Raw genomic sequence first — 21,503 nt, forward strand, 5'->3', positions numbered from 1 at the left:
CTTCATCCCCCAGCCTGTATTGATACCGGGGCTTGCCCTGACCCAGGTGCAGGACCCTGCACTTGGCCTTAGTGAACCTCGTGAGGATTCCTGCAGGCAAACTAGCTTTCGAGGGAAAGCTGTGATCGATTGGCTTATCGACCGCTGAGGTCATAATGGCGCTGCCTGCCATTTTCCTGCGGGGCTGCACGGAGCTCGCCTGGGCAGTGCCGGCTACTACAGTCACCAGCAACCCTGCGCAGTCTGCAGCTGCTGTTTGCAAATACAGCCTGTACATAAGCTTTCAATTAATTTAACTATCTGAAAAGATTGATGTGTCAGCGTTATAGTGCTAATTGGGTTCGGGGTAAAGAACATACTTTTACAGATGTTACATTAAAAAAAAAAAACAAACCCAAGCAGTTTTAATTCATTTTGATTGATTTTCTCTTGCGATCAGCTGAGCTGACTGGCGCGCAAATCCTCTGAGAAGTGGTGGTACACCACCACGTAAAAAATGAACCGTATCCCTGCTTAAGCATAAAATGGACGACAGCCTTGATTTCATCACCACCACCCCAATAATTCAGCTCAAATTCTTCCTAGCGTGGCTTCAGCTCGACTGTAATCTGCCTGCTGTGTATCACTGCAGTGATGTTAGCTGTATTACGGTTTTGGGGAAGTGGGTGATGCTTGGCGTGAGCACTAAATTTCTTTCATGTGGGTCAGCGTGTGAGGCAGGGAAGCCGGTTGGGAGGGGAAGGCTCAGACTTCAAAGGCAGGGCAGCGCGCAGAAGGGGTGATGAAACAAGCCCTAACTACGTGCCATTCATAGTTCCTTCACAAGGAGAGCCAGGCACGCGGAGCTGTTGAACCGAGTCAGTTTCTCGGGGATCAGATGCCCACCTAAACCTCGCCCGTCCTATTACATAACCCCAATCAAAACAGGCCACCCAATCACACTGTCCTCTAAAAATCAGATAAATGTACTCTGAACATCGATTAACAAATTAATGAAATCCTCAGCCCCACCTCTTTGCAGGAGTTTTGCCGCTGACTTTGGTGGGCCAGGACTTCCGTCAGTGAGTCCGAACTGACTGGTGATGAAGTCTCTTGTCTGTTTTCCATCAGAAGCGAATTCGATTTCCTATCATACTGTTCATGCTTTGCACTCAAAAACCTTTGACATCTCTTTTGTAGACTGGCATGGGTCCCAGTGGCATGAGGGAAATGTGAAAATAGTTGGGTCATCATTTGCTGAGTGTTGATAGCACATGCATCGCTACACAGCACTACAGCAGCGAAGCAGTCACTAGAGCTAGTATTTTAATCATTAATTTAAACCTAGGATTTTGGACAGTATTTTGTGTCACTGATGGATGGTCTGGTCAGCCTGGAGAATTTACTCTTTTTCCTTTATGAAAACTTGAGATCAGAGTTTCCTCTTGTATAAATTGTAGAAAATAATTTTTAGAGACCTTTCAGCAATGAGATACTCCTTAGTAGCTAAACTCTGGGTTCAAATCTTGAAGTAAGACTTGAATTTAAGGAGACAGGTTCTGCTTCAATGTTTTCAGGCATCAGACCAGAACAGTTCTGCTGCAAACAACATACTTTGGGGCTTTTAGTTAGCTTCAATATGGTATGAATTTAATCATTACAGAGAAAAAATTATTTCATTCAGTACAAACTTTTGATCAGTTCCACTTAGGAAAATACACAAAATTGAGAGAATATTAACTAATTGATCAAAGGCACATCTGAGCAATGCCAAGGCAGTGGGCTGGCTTGCTGTCTGGCTTATTAATTTTTTAGCACTGTAAACATGGTAGTAGAAAATCATAGCTTCAACATGGGATTACAGGCTTTTGCTGTCTAAACCCTTCTCCCTAGTCCCCAGCATGGAAAGTAAAATCTGTTACATCCTGCTGTTCTTTCTGTGGTTTCTGAAACAAAACTTTGAGAGAAAAACTCTGGTCTCAAAAGACCCTGTGGGAAACGAGAAACTTGCAAATGCTACTGTAGTTGTGTAATGTTGACAGTATGAGCTGAGCGATCCTTATACAGCTTGGAAGTACATGAGCATCTGTGTAATACGCAACAATAAAAGTCTCCAGTATGTTAAAGGAACAAAACAGGAGAAGCAAACGGGGGAGACAGGCTCTGCTGCCACCAGGAAAACCTGAGCACCAACGAGCTTTGTTAGAAACTCAAAAATGATAGCTGGAACGCTAGCATCAAGCAGAAAATCAAGCAGAAAGACTGCATATTTCGAAGAACAACAATATGCAGCTGTGCTTTTTTACGGGATAGAAGTATGCGTCTCATGTAGGGAAGAGACTGGGAAGTCATGGGAGTCACAGTGACGTTGACAACTCTGTTTTTACAGTTTTGTGTGCATATGAACAGTGTAAAATCAACTGGGGATCTTCATGACAGCATCTCGCAGGATTGGAGTATTAAAATACTGTCTAAATATGTGCATCAAATATAATCTCTTTCCAAAACTGACGCCTCCTTTTTTCATGTCAGCACAGATGCTTTATTTGCAACTAGCTGAGTCTCACAACATTGGTTATACAACTATTAGGTTACTACTCTTTATAGATCCCATACTTTCCTTTCTATAACAGTTCATCTTATCTAGACAATAAGGAGGAAATATGCAATTCAGTTTTCCATTTTTAGAGAAGATTCATAAAGTATAGTCTTGAAGGATGAATATTTCGAAACAACTACAGCTGACTCTAAAAGTAAGATCTGTAGTTGCTTATAGGATTTAGAACTTCATGTGAGAAGGTATTGCGTGACCTGGTCCTACCTTTACCATCACTACCAGGATGCTTAAGGCAACTTGCCTTAGGCATCCTCCTTGGTTCTTATACTGGTTAAATTTCTTGGATGCCTGAATTTTGGTAGTGCTCCATAGTACGTGGGAAAAAAAAGTCAATTTCCCTTCTCTCTCCCTGAAAAGAATTTTTCAGTTTATTTACAAAACTCTCTGGAATGAGAAGGAGCCATTTGTGGTTGCTGTGGCTGATTTCTGTTGTGCTGAAGATGCTAGGAGACTGCATAAAACTCTCCACCCCTGGTGAGATTTTTCAGCCTGTTGATGCTCCTTCTAACCAAATTCAGGGGAAATGTGTTCTGGAAGCCAGTATACTTAATATTTAGGATCACTTTGCCAGACCTGTTTAATAATGATGAGGCATTCTCCAGTGAGATCTTGGCCATTTGGGCTGAGGGCCTTTTGTAGGCACCACTACAAAACGGTTACGGATACTCCCTGAGACTGTGGGACAGTCCCATACTCATGTTTCTGTTGCTCTTTAGAACTGTTGACACTTGGTGGACAAAATAAGTTGGTTTCTTTTCCCTCAGATGGGAAGTGCCTCTTGAGGAGGAAAATATTCTGTCAAACCAGGCAGATGCTTGAGGAAATTTTTTTTCAGTTCTTATGGGATCTTTTTCCTTCAAAACACAGGAGGACACTTGAGGATTTTCTTTGGTATGTGTTTTGTACCATAGAAGGCAGCAATGCTCTGAAGTAAAACTGAAGTCAGGTAAATCTCTGGAGGAGTTACCATCCTCTTAGAAAGAAATCTGAAAGTATTTGTGAAGCACAAATCGCAAAGAAAAACAGAAGATGTTAAGCTTTCAACAGTTGGCTTTTAGACTGATTTCTCCTCTTTGCTCCTTTTGCAGCTGCCTCTCCTTTCAAGGCCGCCTCAGACTCCTGTAGATCCAGGGCAGGCTGAACGGAGAGTCCACATTCCTCAGCTATCACCACTGGTTCGGTTGCATCCCAGAAAACTTATGGCCAATCCAATGTAGCAGCTGCCGTGTATGGGTCTATCTTGCCCGCAGAGCCCAGCTGCTGCCCTATCACTACACAACAAGTCCCTTCCCTCCCTGTGGATGATTTAAGTCCAAGCGATCAAGCAGAGCTTAGCCTGCAAGATTGAGCTCAGGTTTCATCTTAGCCCAGGCTGGCAACCTATTTAGCAGTGAGAATACAAGCTTATCAAACCCATGTGTACTTGCTCTCCCAGTGCTGTCCCACCACCCCTGGGCTTCCTCCTTGCTCCGCACTGCATGTTGCCGACACGTTGGTTCAGTGTTTTTGCCCCACCATTGTCCGTTCCGCTTCTATAATGCATTTCCACACAGAAACGCTGTCCAAGAAGGAGTCTGAGGAAACACGCCGTGGTTTGCAAACTGAATTCCTTAATGACTTTCTCATTAGAAGAGCTCACTGCCAAAATGCTGTTTGCGTTTGCCTAAAGGACAGTCCGCATGATTAAGAGTAGCTCTACTTTACATGAAGTATTGTTTTCAGGCCACTGCCACAGGCACTAGAGAGAGAAATGAACACAAGTGAACGCACGGAGCGATGCAAGAACCATGGGGTATCCCATCCCAAATCCCCACCACCATAAGGGCTAGTGCCCGTGTGGATGCCGCACGGCGGGTAAAGCCGAGGCAGGGCCTGGGTCTCGCGGCAAGGGGCAGCCCAACCAGAGAGGCTGAATTCCAGAGCAGCTCTGCTGTGAAAATATTTCCTGTGAGAATGCACAAGCCTGAGAAACAAGGAGTAGCTGCAGCTTTCTAGCAGGGATGGATTTCATTTGTCTAACACGTCCATTTCAAGAGTGAGCCTCTAAATGGACATCTTCTTGTTGAAGATTGGTGATGAGACAGTGCACCTCAGCTGCAGCAAATGGGCAAAGAATATTCTTCTAGCCCAAGCTTTTCCCCTGGCTGTCAGTTCATATACCCACCTGGAATCCTCCTGCATTTTCTTATTTTCTTTTTGGGCTCCCATAAATTTTAATCTATATATAAAGAAAAACTGATAGAAAAATTTAATTGCAAAGGTTTTAGAATTTATTTGCTGCATGCCGTCAAAATCTCCTATCGTCTCATCATTGAAAGTTCAGATCAAATTCAGCTCCTTGTCCCTTACTATTTTTAACAGAGAGACCATAACTCATTGTTTCCAGAGCAGGGCTTTGGAAAATATTCTGAGAAAGGAAAATCCCCAGTGATTTTGTTTGCTAATGAGGCTTAAAACTAATATCTGGACAAACAGCTTGCACAAAAAAAGGCCTCCAAGCCAAAAAGGGCTTAAATCCAGGCAGGGGAAGAGAATAGTTCAAGATTAACTTAGTGTCTTCTCTGATCTCCAGTATTTACGTTTTATAAAAAGAAAAATGGAGGGGATGGATTCTGGACCTAAAGCCAGTTACGAGCCTGCACATATGTACTTTGTGCCTGATGAGTCAGCAGGCCTGGCTGATGCTTGTGTAAGAGGTGGGAAAGAACTTGTCTGTGGGTCTCTGTGCTCTCACCTCTTGCTTTGCCCATTGCTGTGCTGCATTTTCCATCCTTGAGAGTCAAGGATTTCACTGTGCTTAAAGAGTGTTTGAGTACAAGAGGGAAGACTGCTCAATGGCTGGTAGGGCCATGTCTAATGGCAGACACTGCTCCTAACAGCCCATGCATAAAATACTTCATCCTCATCGAAGTCAGTTCTGAGGGTTGTGAAGAATTTTTTATATTTAATTTTTTTGTCTGTATAATGGGGCAGGTTGCACCAAAGACCAAGTGGTTACAAGCAAGAGCATTTCTTGGACCTATTTGCAATGCTAAAGCCAGTGCCTAACCCATGAGGCCACAGCACCTGCCCCTCTGCCAAGAGACTGGACCTCTCTCTGTCCCTCTTACCACATCTAAAACCTGTGGCTAACAGGAGTGGTCTGTGGTCTCCTAGTGCTTTTTCACCTGTAGACTTGAAAGCGTTTCTTAAATTGGATATACATTGCTTACGGAGTTCTACTGTTGACCTAAGTATAGAAATTTGAAGCAATGATTACACCAGGAGTACTGTGGCCAGATTTCACAAGATGGGGTTTATGTTCCCAGCTTGTTGCGGCACATCACTGAAGCTCTGACCTCACAGTGTCTGCTGTGGGGAAAAAAAGGGGTAAAACTTCTGCTCGCTTCCACATGGTCATGGTGCACAGTTGCTGAAGTGCTTGAGATCTGCAGACACCAACAACTTGCTGCGATGAGAGAGGAATAGTAAGGGCCAGTTCTGTACCCAGCAGCGGTAAGTTCCCTCCCTGTGGCAGAAAGATGTTTCAGAGCCTGAGTTTGCCCTGTTTCTTTCCGGAATCCCTTCAACCCCACTTGGCCTCCACAGGAGGGGAGGGACTGGCCATTACCTTGCAGGGATCAGGCAAGTGTAATGGATCTGAACCAGAGAGGGAGGTGGCTGAGAGATAATGAGAATGAGATCTTCAGCTGGAGCTTGGAGATACCTTATTTCAAACATACTATCTCTAGTATGTTTTCTAGACACAAATCTTTTTCCTTCCACCATTTTCTCCCAGGTTGAATGACAAAGCCCTGTGCTGTGCTTTCAAACAATGCCAATTTCTGGAGTGCTCGGCTGTCCCTGCTTTGCTTCTTGCCTGAGACAGAATAAGGGTTTACCTAGCATTCAGAGCAAGCGCAACGAGAGACAGTTTCACTACACACATACAGGGCTCAGAGAAATGCCAGGCACAATATGATACACTCAAAAAAGGATCCCTCTAACAGCTTTTAAGAGAAAAAATGTCTGTCTTCATTTAAAATGTCAGTTCTGACTTTTCAATGAGACTTTTGCTTTATGCGTTTCCAAGAATGGGAGCTTATTTTGCTTTGCTTCACACCTTGAGTTATAACATGGCATGAAATCAACCTTTAAATGGAGCTTGACTTACATATTTTAACTTATTCCTTGCTCCGTAATACTAACAATATGATCCTCCATTTGGAACTACACGCTTTCTTTTTTGCCTTGTTATTTGTGTAAGATGTATGTGGGATGCATGAGAAGAGGCAGAAGTTGTGAAAATGGCTAGGAGTACATTTTATTTTACACTTAATACTTCTGGAGTTAAAAGGGAGATGGAAATTGGCCATGTAATGGATCTTAGCTATAGAGAATTATCCTCCTTAGGTAATAAAGTATTGCCTGTCTCAAGGGCTCACACACACAGCTTGACCTCAGAGCAGTTGCACATAATGCTTTCTCTGTCAAGAGAATCTATTCATAATGACGTGTCACAGGTGCTCACACACAATATGTTTCCCGTCAAAAGTGATCATCCATATTTTATATAGCAGCTTTGATGACAAATATTTTGTACTTCAGCTGCTTTTTCTTCCTTCTGTCAGACTTAATGAAGGAAAGTCACAGACAGTTTTTATATAATGTCAGCTTCTTAGATCACATTACTGTGTTTGCCTTTGAAAGCAGCTTCATACAAGAGCCACAAGACCGGGGAGAGAGAGACAAGGACATTTGCATTTACCTAACTTTAAAAAGAAAGCAAATTTTTCAGGCTTTCAATTTCAAAATCAATATACTCTGTATCTTTGGAATCTTCTCAGAAAAAAATATGCTATACTTATTGAGCACTCAGTATTTTGACAGTCTAGTGAAAGCAAGTCTGATAACTGAATTGGGGTTGCAGCTTCTCACTACGCAGAATGCCATTTATTCTTATAGCAGTAGTATGTCCTGGAGGTAAAAAACACTTTTTTCCAGGTTGTTCTACAAAGGGAGTGCCTCAGGGGGCACAGAGAATTGGGTTCTTATACTCTCATTGAAATTGTTTGTCCGCAGCAAGGCCAAAGTTTGCTCTTCTACGTGTTCAGCCCTACTGAAAGAAATAACCCTCATTCCTCTTTCTGTTAATGAAAGAGGAAAAGTGAACTTGAACTCCCTCTGAGGTTTCTCAGATTGCGGGACTGGTCATCGAAACCTCAGAGCATAGAGGAGTGCATTTCCCATTCACGGGCCACGTCTTTTCTGCCAAAACTGTAAGTGAACAAAGTACAGAGGTATTGCTGAACTTGCCTGCCACCAGGCAAACTCACCTGAGCTAGCAGAGAGTGGTGGCTTTCAACCTGTAAGCCATGGATGCATACGGGCTTCTGCTCTGCCTCCAAGGGATCCACAGAAGGGAGCTGACAAAAGCGCGTTCATTGTGTATGCAAGCCCTTTAGCAATGTCTGCATATAAAAATAAAATCAAAACACTAGAGTAGGCGATCAAAGTATGGCACGTGCATATTTATAAAATTATCACCGGCCTGAGGAGAAGGCAGAATGGGAAGCCAAGAGTATTTACAAATAGGATTTACAAATGTAAATGAGTCTGGATTTCTCTTACCTGTGAAATATAACCAGATGTCTCAGGTTGAGAGATGAAAGCTTACACTTAGAAAAATGCCTGGGTTTTTAATACAAGATGAGGCCAAAAAAGAGGGGACACAGGGTCTGGAGCTATTTGATGCTTAATTACTTTTAAGATCCAACTCCTAGTTAAGAATGCAACCAAGAACGAATTAAAAGTAGGCAACAACTTCTAAAGTACAGGAAGATGCAAAACATTATTCTCTACCATTGAGAAGTAATGAACTGATTAATGTCTGCTACTTAAAAGACAGTCTGCAAAACCGTCCTCTTTTCTGTTACCCCCAAGCACCTAAAGAAGAACTGAATAGTCTTAAGCAGTGAGTGTAATAAGTTTTCCTTTCCTTGTCTGAAAAATTAGAACAATTCAATTGAAAGGCAAATATAATCCTACCTATGCTCCATGCTGGGACTGGAGCAGGGTAAATGCCACAGTTAAGTCTGAACATCAGGTTGTAATTGTTAGAGATTAAAAACATGCCAGAGAGAACATTCCAGGGAAAGAAGGAGGGTGAGAATGATGGCTCTCCTGTGTCTTTTTATTGAGGCAAATTACCATCAGATCTTACAAGGGCATATTCCTGCACAGCAGAACTCAATCAAATGGCATTTAATCAATAAAGGAAATTATACACTAGGTTGACTTTTAATCATCCAGCTAGGAAAAGCAAAAATAAGTGAATGTCTTTATCTGCTGAGCCAAGTGCATGCAAGGCAGAAAAGCCACTGAAAGTAGCTAAAAGAAAAACAACTGTTCTCTAGGATGCTGCTGTTCCATAAAATCAATTTCAAATATAATCTTCTGTTATCTGTTTCTGCAAGATGCGAGCCCACCAGCTGAGCTTCTCATTTTTATGCAGATGAAATAATCGCTGAAATGAAATGTCAGGTCCTAAGAGATACAAGAAAAAAATGAAACAATCTTTAAGAGCTGTCAGAGAGGTGGATGGTCCACCCTTCCAAGTACAGAGGAACCATTATTCCATGGTCTTGTCTAATATCTTGTTCTCTCACCATTGTTTTTGTTTTTTTTTTTAATGCTTGTCTTCTCAGTGCATCCTAATGTGAGCCAGGGTTGCCAAGGAGGGTGTGCTACATGTTCTGACTACAACGGATGCCTGTCATGTAAGCCCAGGCTCTTTTTTGTTCTGGAGAGGATTGGCATGAAACAGATCGGAGTATGTCTTTCCTCGTGTCCAAGCGGATACTATGGGACACGGTATCCCGACATTAATAAGTGTGCAAGTAAGTGCTGGGAAAAGGGGAAGCACATGGATTTTTGTTCTCTCTTGAATGCTGTGTCAAGTCAACTTGGGAGTCAAGTCAACTTAGGAGTCAAGTCAACAGGGAAGCAGACGGACAGGCCGTGTCTTTATTTGTTCCATTCTTTTATAGTAGTGCAGTAAATATTAACCCAAGCAAGAAGATAAGGTGAAAGATCACAAAACAGCCTAAAGCTCAGGGGTCCTGGCTCTGCATGAGGGACCTGCCTAGGACCCAGGTGATGGTCTCCCCCTCTACACCCCCATGCGAAAGGGAAGCGCCGGTGGGTGCCAGGCATTGCCCTCCAGCAGCGAGAAGGAGCGGCGGCAGCTCTGAAGAGCAGGGGCCGAGGGACGCTGCATCTCGGTGACTGGAGCCATTTAGCCGACTGCCCTTACCCGCCCGGCCACTGCGACAAGGGGAGAAGATGGCAGGTGGCATTCTCTGGAGATGCGCTTTGCCCTGGTCTCTTTAGAGCTCCTCTCACACTCAGCGTAGTCCTCTCAATGCCTGTAGCAGCTGGCCAGGTTTCAGCCAGCCAGGTTTCAGCCTGATTTGGGGGAAGTTACCAATTCATGTTGCCTCTGGGCTGGCAGAGAACCCAACTCTATTTACCACTCAGGCAACATTTTGACCCCACTATATATTTTGAGCCACAAATGACCTGGAAAAGATCGCAATGTCCTCCCCACTCCTCTTTTTGTTGTTGAATTCACTGTTTTTAATCCCACAGGTGGTATAAAAACGTAAGAGCGACGGCCAAGCAACTCTCCCAGTTTTTACCTGGTAATAAAAGTTATTTAATGAACAGACCCCAGAGTAAAGTCTTACAAAGTAACTTGATACTGCAAAGTATTTTCTCACTTTTTAGCAGTGTGTGGCCTTGCATATCAGACATGAGCTGTGCCATACACAAGTTTTTATGTATTTCTTTTAAAAATGTCTGAGAACTGGGAAATATACCACTAATGCCAATTTGGGTAGTCATACAGAGAATACATGAAATACTACAGGACATCTGATTGAACATCAGGGAGTCATTTAAAATAAGAAAAGATGTTGATGCAAAACAGTCTAAGCAGATTCTAAATTCTGGCATGTTTTTATTGCTCCTGGATGAATGGAGATAGATAGTGTAGGACTGGCCCAATACCTGTGCCCTGTGGGGTTAATTAGTACCTATGCTGTGTCAGAGTAGGGCAGCAGCAGTATATTGTTATTTTAATGTGCTGTGCTCTGTCTTCCATTTGCATAGTTCTCCAAGAAGACAAGCAGTGTGAGGCTGTTCAGCATCAGGCCATCCTTATTAATACCTCACTCATGCCAAGGTCACTTGTGGCTGTCCTCACTGTGTGTACAGGCCACGAAGAAGATCTAAATATAGTTTGCTTCCTTTGAAGATTGTTTAACATTGCTAGAATTGTGTGATTCTGGTATATGTGAGAGAGCCCATGGTGTTTCGTGGCAGAGAGTAACAACATTGTTTTTTACTGTTTGCATTTCAGAATGTAAAGCTGACTGTGATACCTGCTTTACCAGAAACTTCTGCACAAAGTGTAAAAGTGGGTTTTACTTATACAGTGGAAAGTGCCTTGAAAAGTGCCCCGATGGGCTGGAAGCCAACAATCACACGATGGAGTGCACTAGCATCGGTAAGTCTGGTCTCTCCACGTCCTGCCTGGTTTTCTCACAGGGGACGGGGGATCTAAGGAGGGCATGAGTTGCAAGATCAGTTACACCACCAGGGAAGTGCAACTTAAAATGTAAATGCTCTGCATCACAGCATGTGTGCCCCAGGAGGATAAACTCAAGGTATTTCCCAAGTCTGCCATTTCACGAGAGGCACAAGCTCAGTTGTGCCCCATAAACACAGCCTTGACGCTGGCGGCAATTCTGCCTCAGAAATACGGCCTGTTTGGTCTGCCCTGAGGTAGAATGACAACCATCTCTTACTTGCTCTGCTATGGTGTTGTGCAGCACTGCCAACATCAAAGGTTCAAAAATCCTGAGCCAGACTGCACATGTAATGGAAAGATCAAAATACTAACTGCTTTGCTTTAGCCCCCTTGCACTACCTGAGCCTTCAAAGCATGCATGTGTCAACATTTTGAAGATTAGCTTCACAAAGGTGAAAGCTAGAAACTAAAACATTACGGAAAAAAAACCAAACCAAAAAACAACCAAAAGCCAAAATGGCATATGTGCATGATCACCTGACTCCAGAAACTGAGGATTAAAATAAAACACTAAATAGTGGGGCACTGTCACTGAAGGAATGAGATTGGCGACATTGGTCCTGTGACTCAGTGGCTGCAGAGAAGAGACCTGCTTTTGTATTTCTCCAGCCCCTGACTCATAAGCTCCAATTATTCACGCTGGGGCGATTTTGGAGGTCACCACACCTAACTGTCTGCTCCATCCCTCTGCCACCCCTCCGGCTGAAAGCAGAACGAGTGATACTTTGCCTCTGGGCTGCTGCAGTTGACATCCCCTGCCATGAGCATGCTGAAGCTGTGGCAAGGTTCAGCTTATTTTAGTAAGCTGGCTGTGAATTGTGGTGGCTGAGGGCTGCAAGCTGCGGTGGAAGCAGTAACCTCTTCAGCCACCAGCAACCAGGGAGCACTTAGGCACAGTCTGGCCATGATGGGAATCTCCTCCCCCACAGTATCATGCACATAGCTCTCCCTGGCATCACATGTTTTGGAGGGGAAGTAATGCAGGAATAAAAATAATGTACAGTAGTTTGGCATTTTCCTTCTCAAATATATGTTAGTTCAGGTGGTAGTGATGGTTTTTACAGTTTTATTTTCAAGCAAAGACTTTCATCTTTGAAAGAAATTCAAGAGATCATTTTTGTTTCTTGATGGCTGTTTCCAAGTGCTGTGGACTTAACTGCTTTAACAATGAATCAGTCTCAACTAGGAAAAGCCATTTAAAGCTACAGAGGAAAAACAGAACCTTTTTGTGCACGTGAAGGCCAATTATTTTAACAGGAGAGCTCCAGTGTAATATGAAAAACAAAATGACCCACATGGCAGTTCACTGGAGGAAGGCTCAGAGATTGCCTGAGGTCAGTTATATTTTTAGGTTTTGAAAAATTTGGAAGTAAATTCTGGAGCTTGAAAAATGTTGACTTTACAAATTCCTCCTTGTAGAGGGGCTGGAAGTCACTCCTTCTTCAGCAGTGGTTTATAGTCTTAGGCACACATGTGAACATAAAGTAAATATAAGTGTTTACTATCATGTATCAAGAGAAGGATGCTGAGGAGATGGCACAAAAGAAGGATAGTATTAAGAGCACGTTGTCAAGCTTCCAAGGCGACTCCCACTTTTGTCTACGCTGTTTGGACAAGTTGTCCAGCTGCACACCTTTTAAGTTCCCAGTAGTGTGTGATGCGCATTCAGATCACTCTGGTTCAGAAACTGTAACCCACACTTCTCTGAAAAGCTTGCACCCCCCTGACTCAAATTCTCCTCTGCTTTGCCTGCTTACAGCTTGTATATGCTACAGATGATGGCTCTTTCACTATTTAAGCTGAATACTAAGCAGCAGATCACCAAAGAGACTTGATTCTTAATGTAATGCCTTTTGATATCACTTGGTCCTTTATAACTATTGATTTCCAAATTCAATACCTTTGAGACCAGCTGCAGCAGCTTGACCCAATGATTTCACTCTCCTTTCACATAGGCATGACCAAAGTTTAATTACACTGAAGCTACAAGGATTTATATCTCCACAAAACCAAAGCAACCTCAGAACAAGCCTCAGTAACTGATTTCATTGAGACCAATTGTGCTGTTGTTGCCCCATTTCAGGAATGGAATTACGAAACGATGAGTACAAAATAGTAACTGACATAATTATTTGTCATTATTTTGTGCAGTATATCCCCAGTAGTCCAATTTCTGTCAATTCACTGCTGCAAATCCTTATTAATTCCAATCATTTCGCCACCTTTTGGCTGATGCAGAATAAAATTAATGTACCATATGCATTGTGTATACAAAAAGGTGTGGCCAAGCTCAGCTTGTCCTATGTTTATTGCAGTGCACTGTGAAGCTAGTGAGTGGAGTCCATGGAGCCCTTGCACAAAGAAAGGAAAAACATGTGGTTTCAAAAGAGGAAATGAAGTAAGGGTCAGAGAGATCGTACAGCATCCGTCAGCAAGGGGCAATCCTTGCCCAGCTACAAGCGAGAGCAGAAAATGTATTGTACAAAGAAAGAGATGTCAGAAGGAAGGAAAAGGTACCACGTTATCATCATCATAATATGAGATTGGTATTGTGCTTGTTTAATAACTCACATCTGAATTCCCAGGCCTTGACTGCAGGCTTCACCAAAGCACCTATTGATGTGGTGTTCTTTGGGCTGGAAAGAACTGTGCCCTTGCCTGGAGTAAATAAAGTCCTAACGCTGCTCAAAAAATGCGCTTTGTGTGATCTAGAGAGGACAGGGTGGGCTGGATGGGAAGGCACAATCTCTCTTGGTTCTGCTGAAACAGCTTCCAAGATGAGGGGTTGCATGTGGAGATCAGAACAAAAAGATCCATCGTAAAACATGTCATGGTGGGAGTTGTTTGTTGGATATCAGGCAGCCAAGTGTCACGCTTCAACCATGGGATTCCTCCAAACCGATTCCTATTTCACACTTCCCTACAGGTAAGACCATAACTCTTGCAATTGCAGTGCTGTGGCCTCTCTCCCACCCTGAACTCTTTCTACTAGCTCTGGCTGAACAACGTGGCCTGATCCTGCCATCTGCATCTGGCTCATGGAGTCCTGGCATGGGAGAAAGACGCCATGGCGTGGCAGCCAAGGGCAACTCCGCTTGGTTTCACCCAATAAGCCAGGGTGCCAGCAGAACCACCCCTCCATGCAAGCCAGCTTGTTGCACTTACTCCCCATCAGGGCACCTAATGAATGGCATCCCACATGTAAAGAATGGGAGATGCTTAAGAAGTCTATGAAATAATAATTCCAAACACAAATTCTGCCCAGTAGAGATTGTTGTTCCATTGTTCCCCTTTCTCCCCTTCTTGCAGCAGGGAAGTTACTTGCTCTGCCCCCAGTGCAGTTACTCTGGTTGGCACAGGAGTGTCGAGGAAGTATTTCCTTTTCCCCATCCCTACCATATCCCCATCCCTTCTATTTCCCCCTTTCCTCCCAACAAAAAACCAAGGTTTCACCCCTTTTGAGGATGAGTGAAACAGGTGGAGCAGCTACCCCATGTGAACATCTGTGAGCCAGCATGAGCTGCTGGTACCACGTTGTAACTTACTGTTTCATTGCTAAATGATCGTTAGGGTTGCTGCAGATTACTTACAGAAACGCTGAAGGGGTTTGGAGCTTGCGATCCTTTTGAAGGTTGGCTTGTTCCCTAGCGATATACCTCATGAGAAGGGAAATAATGTTAGAAGGAGGATCTTATGAACCAGATAGATAGCTACAGGTGCCTCCCCTGCACCCAAGAACTGGCTAGATCTACTGATTTATGGTAGATGTCACCTCCTCCTCCTTGTGTCAGGCAGTGCCTTGAAGAGGTAGAGAGGCGCGCTTGCCTCAGGGGAGCAGCCAAGGCAAGCTATTTACGGATTCCCTTTTGCTTAGAATCTGTGTCCAAGATGTCCATGCTTGCTTCTGCTTCTGCACAGTGGCACAACTTGAAACACAGCTCTCCGTTAGCCCACTGTAACTGGGGGAAGAGTCCTTTTTTTTTTTTTCTACCAAAGCTAATCTTGCCAGAGCTGAAAACATAGGACTGAACTGTAATTTTGGAACTGCCAAACTGTTTTTTTGAGGTGATAATGATTTTGTGTATTTGCTTATGGCAATTTGGCAATCTTAAGATTGGACAAGACATTTCTCTCCGATAAATGCCTGCTGTTCCTGTGTAGTAAGTACTTTAGAAGAACCTACTCACATATTTTACTGTCAATTCTTATTTTATGGGATCTGAGCCAAACCATACTAGAAAAATACTGCGCACCACAAGAATTCATGCACAATCATGAATCTTTTTCTTTTTTTTTCTGCAATGTGCATAAAGGTGGTGGGTTTTCTTCCTTTTGAGTAAGTCATAGGCTATATTCTGTTTTACACTCAGTAGACAATTCCTTTGAAACCAATGCAGGCAGATGGAACATATGTTCCAACTCTACCTGTGCCCTTGGGAATTGTATGTCTATGTGTGAGTGCCATTTTTTTTTAATGTTCTGAAATCCACTACCTCAATATCCACAAAAGTCTGTCCCATTCACTTTCATACACCTACACAGAGAGATGAATTTAAAACTTTAAAAAAAAGATAATTCTTAATAAATCTGAGGAAATTCACACATAAAACATTAGGTTAACATAGATTTAAGGGACGGATTACGGTGACAGGCCAGGAAACTGAGAATTAAGCTAAAAGTTTTCCTTCTGTTCCTACTGGAATGGGAAAATGAAACTGTCCACCTTAATCTCCAGGCAACTTATCTTCCCTACTGCCACTGTCCATTATTACAGAGAGAGAAACTTCTGTTCCCCTTTGAACAACAGAATAATTGCATGAGAAACCAAGCCAGGCTCTGTTCTTATGGCTAGCTGTGTCCAGTCACTGAGTGCAGAAGGAGGTAACACCACAAACACTTTGGGAAAGGGAAGGGAAAGTAAATATGTTTGTATTTACTGTTAGGAAATGTTGAAAATGCTCTTTTGTATTGCAGCACTCCCCGTTGCCGCTCAGGCATTGCTTTGGAGTTTAACTTTCATGGCATCGGCTCTTGAAATCTAGCAGCGGACCCGGCAGTTACCAACAGTGCTGCTAATCTTTTCTCCGCGTCCATGAAGAGTTAGTTCGGTCAGCCTCTGCCATTTCCATGTTGAATAGATGTCTGTGGCCGAGGGAGTTAGGGCAAAGACCACATGATGACGGGGTATGCTCGTCACAGATGCCTCAATGACTTTGCTCAAGGAGTTGAGGTCAGAGACAGGATGTTAGTCAGTTAGGTCGCTGCTATCGCACAGAAGCAAGGACATGTTTCTGGAACAGCTACACAAAACAAGATAAAACAGATGAAGAGGGGTTTTTTTTGTTTCCATCTGTTGGTGTGTTGTTAAAGCTGGTGAAATCTATTACAACTCTTTTTTTTCCCTCACTGGCTATAAAATGAGATTTTGCTGGGAGAAGGTGCTTGTATTTTCAGAATTAATACAAACAAATGGGAATAATGAGGAAACAAATAGCCCGACTAGTCTAAGAGGTTCTTTTTGCCCATTTTAGCTCTAAATTACTTGATCCCGGTGTGTTCTGACGCGGTAATTCCCATGTGTTTCACATACAGGTTCCTTTTATAGTTCAATCCCATCCAAACCTCACTGTAATTTATTTCATAATTGGCCTCTTTTAATCCTATGTTGGTGAGTTCTTTTTAGTCTGCATGACTATATGATTTTAAGTTCCAGTTTCTTCTTCTTCCTTTCTTTCCCTCACACTTTTTGTTTTGTTCCCCTAGTGCAGTGCCCTGGTACTTTTACCTTCCCACACTTAGTATCTTGTCTCCTACTTTTCACTGATGGACATAGGTTGAGAGTCACGTGTTTCCTGTAGCCATGTCCATTAATGGAAAATGGATATACTGGAAAAGCATAACTCACAGAGCTCTTCAAACACTACAAATTATCCATCAATATTATTTCTTTGCCTTAATAAATGTGCTCTGGCCAAACACAAGTCCCTTTGGACTGTTGTCTGCACATGTGTGAGATGATTGACTTTTACTGGCCAAAAGACAAATATCAGAATTGTCTACAAAAGTATTTGTGGGGAAGGAATTGCATGTTTTCATGCATGAATAATTCTGCCAAGAAGAGAACATTCACCATATGACTTTCTGTTGAGTCCCAAATAACTCCCCCAGAGAGCAGACAGTTTTAAGCAATTTCAGAGAACATGTCCTGATCAGCTTAAAGGGACTAAAAACTCTCACCAAAAGAATAAGTGCGTAGCTATGAACAAGGAAGACATCTTAGAAAGCTGGGTATTCTGCAAGCCCATAGATAGGCTACATAGTTGTATTGTTGTAAACAAATAAATAATACATTTCAGTTGTTGCTTGTTCATATATTGTTTCATTTGCATGCTGGTGGCATTTAGATGTTCAAAGGAGAGAAGGAATGTTAACTGCATCCAGTTCTGTGCAAACACAGACCAAAGAAAGTTCCTGTTCCTGACAGGCAAAAATTCAAGCATTAGGCATGGAGACATGGTGGGATGAATGTAGAATAGCATATTTCTCTTTCACGGTGGAGTGTAGGAATTGTCGCCCTGTAGAGTCTAAAAGCAGGAGGGGGAATTTTAGTCAAAATTCACAAGACTGCAACCCCTTGGAGGCAAGGTACCTTGTCAGGTAATGGTTTGTGCTGTAAGGAGAATACAGATATTATGTTGTGATTTTTTTTCGTATACAGCAAGAATAAGAGAGAAAGCAGTGTCTTTGAGATGAGGAGATGAATTCTAGACACAGACTGGAGAACAGAAGGGAACCAAGGGAACAGGATTTGTTGTTGAGCAGGTTTAATGAGGAAGTGTATATATTTTTGAGAAATTAAGTAAAATAAATGCTTCTATCCTGCACTGCTTACATGAATAAAAAAATCCAGGTTTGATTTTAATAGCTTAGAGAACTGAGACTCAGGCCATCTCTGTTGTTTCTTTGAACTAGTTCCTCCATCCTGATTTCTACATGTCCGCATAATGCTTCAAACGTATTAATCAGATCATGTATGAAAATGTCTTCAGTTGGCTGTGGTGTGAGGAAGGTGTATCAGGCATCCATCCGATTTCCAAAACCACCACTCAGCTAAAAATCTCAAGCCCCTCATCAAGGATTTACTTTAGCTGAAAACAATGTAACTCAACATAGCAAACTTAAAATATTAGGCAATAAACTAATTTCACTCACTTAACTTAAACTCATTGACCCTAACGTACATGCTCTGATGCCATATGGATCCATGTAACAATGGAGCACAGAGGGCTCTGGAGTCTAAACTACGTTGCTCCTTTAGCATTTCTCACAAAAAAGGGTTTCTGCAGTTGATCTCTGGTTGAGGTGCACTAATTTCATCAACAGTCAGTTAAGTTGTACCAGGCAAAATAGAGAAAGAAAAAGACAGCCCCTACGAAAAGATGTGTAAGTTGCATTACATTTTAAAATGTATGTGGAAGTAGTGAAGGAAGCCATTTGAAATCAGTGGGAGTTTCACCACTTCTTTGTACAGGTTTTGAATCGTGGCACATAAAATCAGGGTTTCATGATCTTCACAACCCGTAGAAACACCTATGTAGCCACTTAAGACTTGCATAAGTATGTGCCACACCAATGTGTTCATTCATGTGGTAATACCCATTTTCCCCAAAAAATTCTGGACTGCCAAGCCTCTGGAACAGTTACTTGTGCATTTTGCTGAGCTCTGTTGTCACACTGGACAATCTGAATTTGACGTGGATGTGATTTTCACAGAGAGGGTTTTATCTGAGAATTCAGAGAAGGAATGACAAGCTGGGACTCCACTGAGCCTCCATAGGCTTGGCAAGAGCATGAGGGGATTCATTTCATTTAAGCCAGACAGCTAAAAATTAGTTGGTTTTGTCAAAGCAAAGGTCATGTTAATGGTGGGGTTCATACTGCACCTGGGGAGGGGGATCCATGGCACTGTAAGATGGATTCTAAGAAGGGCAAAATAATTTGCCTCCTGAAAGTGCCTGTTTCTTTCCAATGACTGTTAAGGACAGCCCAGTATGAGTGATCTGGACTTTCACCGACTAACTTTTAAATTAAAGAGCACATTTTCTCCATCTGCACACTAATGACTTTGCAACGCTGCAAGATCTAAACCAAGGTTCACCCAGGCTGATTCCCTCACAGCAAGATGAGCATGTTTCAGGGGTTCCATGGGTCAGCCATAGTAAAACAAAAAGCAGAGTTGAAAAGTATTCATTCCCAATACTAATTTAATTTAGTGTTGGCAAAATCAGGGTTAGAACAGAGTTTTGTTGTGGTTGTTGATAAACATCTAGTAATGGCTGTACACCTGCTTATTCAAAGGTGAAGTGCCCTTTACAGAGCAAGCTGTGAACAGTCTGTCCCTATACACTCCACACCCCAAAGATACAAGTCTCTTCCCAGGGTAATAGAGGCCCACACCAGTCAAATAGTTCCTCAGTGTACTAGTTGTAAACAAATTTTTCTGATCTAAAAAAAAAAAAAAAAATTGGGGGAAATTCTGGATATTTTTGGTACTGAGTATTTTTACTTAATCACATTTAAGTCCTAAGCATTGCTACGTGGGAAAGTAAGATATTCCAGTCACAGCTCATCCCAAAAGTCACATCCTCTCCCTCATGTATAGCTCAATGGCATTTAAAACAAGAGGGCTGGAGCATGTGAGCCGGGGAGACATCACAGTGCACAGTTCGCTCGTATAACTGTGAGAGATGGGGTGTCCTGTGTGAAGGTCACTAGTGTGGTTATGGTTAATGACCCTCCTCCATGGCAGGTCACAGGACTTCTGAAGCCTCAAAACGAGCACAAAGCTAATTACTGCATCCCTGTGTTTACATACTGCATACGCCAATGGGTCATAACTCTGGCCTTTGCGAGCCTGAGTTACTATAATTGAGGAATCTGTCTTGTGAAGAGTTTGGTTGTTTATTTTCTGTTTGTTGCTGCCAAGAGGACCTCTCATTTCCTTTCCTTGCAGGGGTTTTGACTCTTTAACTTTAACACATTTCCAGCCTCCAAGAGTAAGCCTGTTGAGACTGGGAATCTGCTAGCTGCAACGTGAAGTGAACGGGCGAACTGGGGATACCTTGAGCAAGGCGAGGCACGGACAGCACAGGGCTGCCACTGCCACGGGCTGGCGAACCGGGGCGCGATCCAGAAAAGAGATCTGGGTGAGAAGGGTCAAGAGGGGCCAAATAGGACCGATGTGAGTCGGACCGGTTTGTGAATCCAAAATAGCCAATAGTAGAGGATGTACTGGCTCTACAGTTCAAAAGGGTTGGAAAAAGCCATTTTTAAACTTCAGTCGTAGCATGGGCAAGACTCAATCGCAGGCAGTTTGGAAAGTCATATTAGGTTACTACCTGCAAACCGAGACCTTAAAATCTGAACTAATTAATAGTAATACTGTGTTTTGCGACATGTATGTTTATTTTGTTTGTGTAGTGTGAACGTTAAATTCTCATCATATCTGCCAGCTCTGACAGACGTGTATCAACCATGCAAGCAGGTAATACATACGCGCTGCGTGCCTCTGCACATATGGTACTATACACGTATGCACGCATCGTGTACATGTGTACTGTGCCAAGGTTGTATTCTCCAAATAATATGCACCTCGATGAGCAGTCAGGCTGGAAACGGCTACACACCCACCTGTCAGGCCCTCAGGTATGAAAATTGGTTTTAGGGTGCTGGGCTGACGCTGTCTCTGTGCTCCTTGGGAGATGTTCTCCTCTTCTGCTGCCAGCTCCTCTCTTGCCACCTTCCGTCCCCTCCCTGCCCTGGGGGGCCTGGGAGCAGAGGGGAGGTCGCTCGGCTGCCCGGAGGTCCTCTGGAGCACGCTATAAAAAGAGGGCTGGACACGCTGCTGGTAAACAGCATCAACCTCGCATTACGAGGAATGGTGTCAAAGCTGAGAAAGAAGCGTGTGGTCAATTGCTCCCGTGAGGGAAGGGAACCCAAAAAAAGCTGGTTGCATTCTTCTATTAAAATGTGAACAATGTGAGAGCTGATCTCTTCAGATCACTAAACCAAATAAGGGATAGAAATCAGCTCTATCTGATCTTTCTGATCTTCCCTTCTGCTGCCTCCTCATGCTCCAGAATTGGCTGGCTGGCTATCTTTTAGATGCCTGAGCTCTGTAGGAAAAAAAGGAGGGAATACAAACCTCTTACAAACCCCTCTTCCTCCCCCTTCCAAAGTGCACATCAGGAATTCATTCAGCACCAAATGTCCAGC

At 43.1% G+C, this 21,503-nt stretch overlaps 1 protein-coding gene across 1 annotated transcript in view; it reads left to right on the forward strand.

The window, feature by feature from the left end:
• The window catches only part of RSPO3 (R-spondin 3), a gene marked incomplete at its 5' end in the record, with an annotated part of 63,381 nt that overhangs the window by 27,253 nt on the left and 14,625 nt on the right, over positions 1-21,503 (forward strand). The window contains 3 exons of the mRNA XM_081998180.1: positions 9,283-9,474; positions 10,998-11,144; positions 13,544-13,741. Of these exons, the coding sequence (XP_081854306.1) occupies positions 9,283-9,474; positions 10,998-11,144; positions 13,544-13,741 (537 nt within the window). The remainder of the gene's footprint in view (positions 1-9,282; positions 9,475-10,997; positions 11,145-13,543; positions 13,742-21,503) is intronic.

The sequence above is a fragment of the Phaethon aethereus genome, assembly GCF_964289735.1.
Source record: "Phaethon aethereus genome assembly, chromosome: 3".
In the NCBI taxonomy this organism is placed as follows: Eukaryota; Metazoa; Chordata; class Aves; order Phaethontiformes; family Phaethontidae; genus Phaethon; species Phaethon aethereus.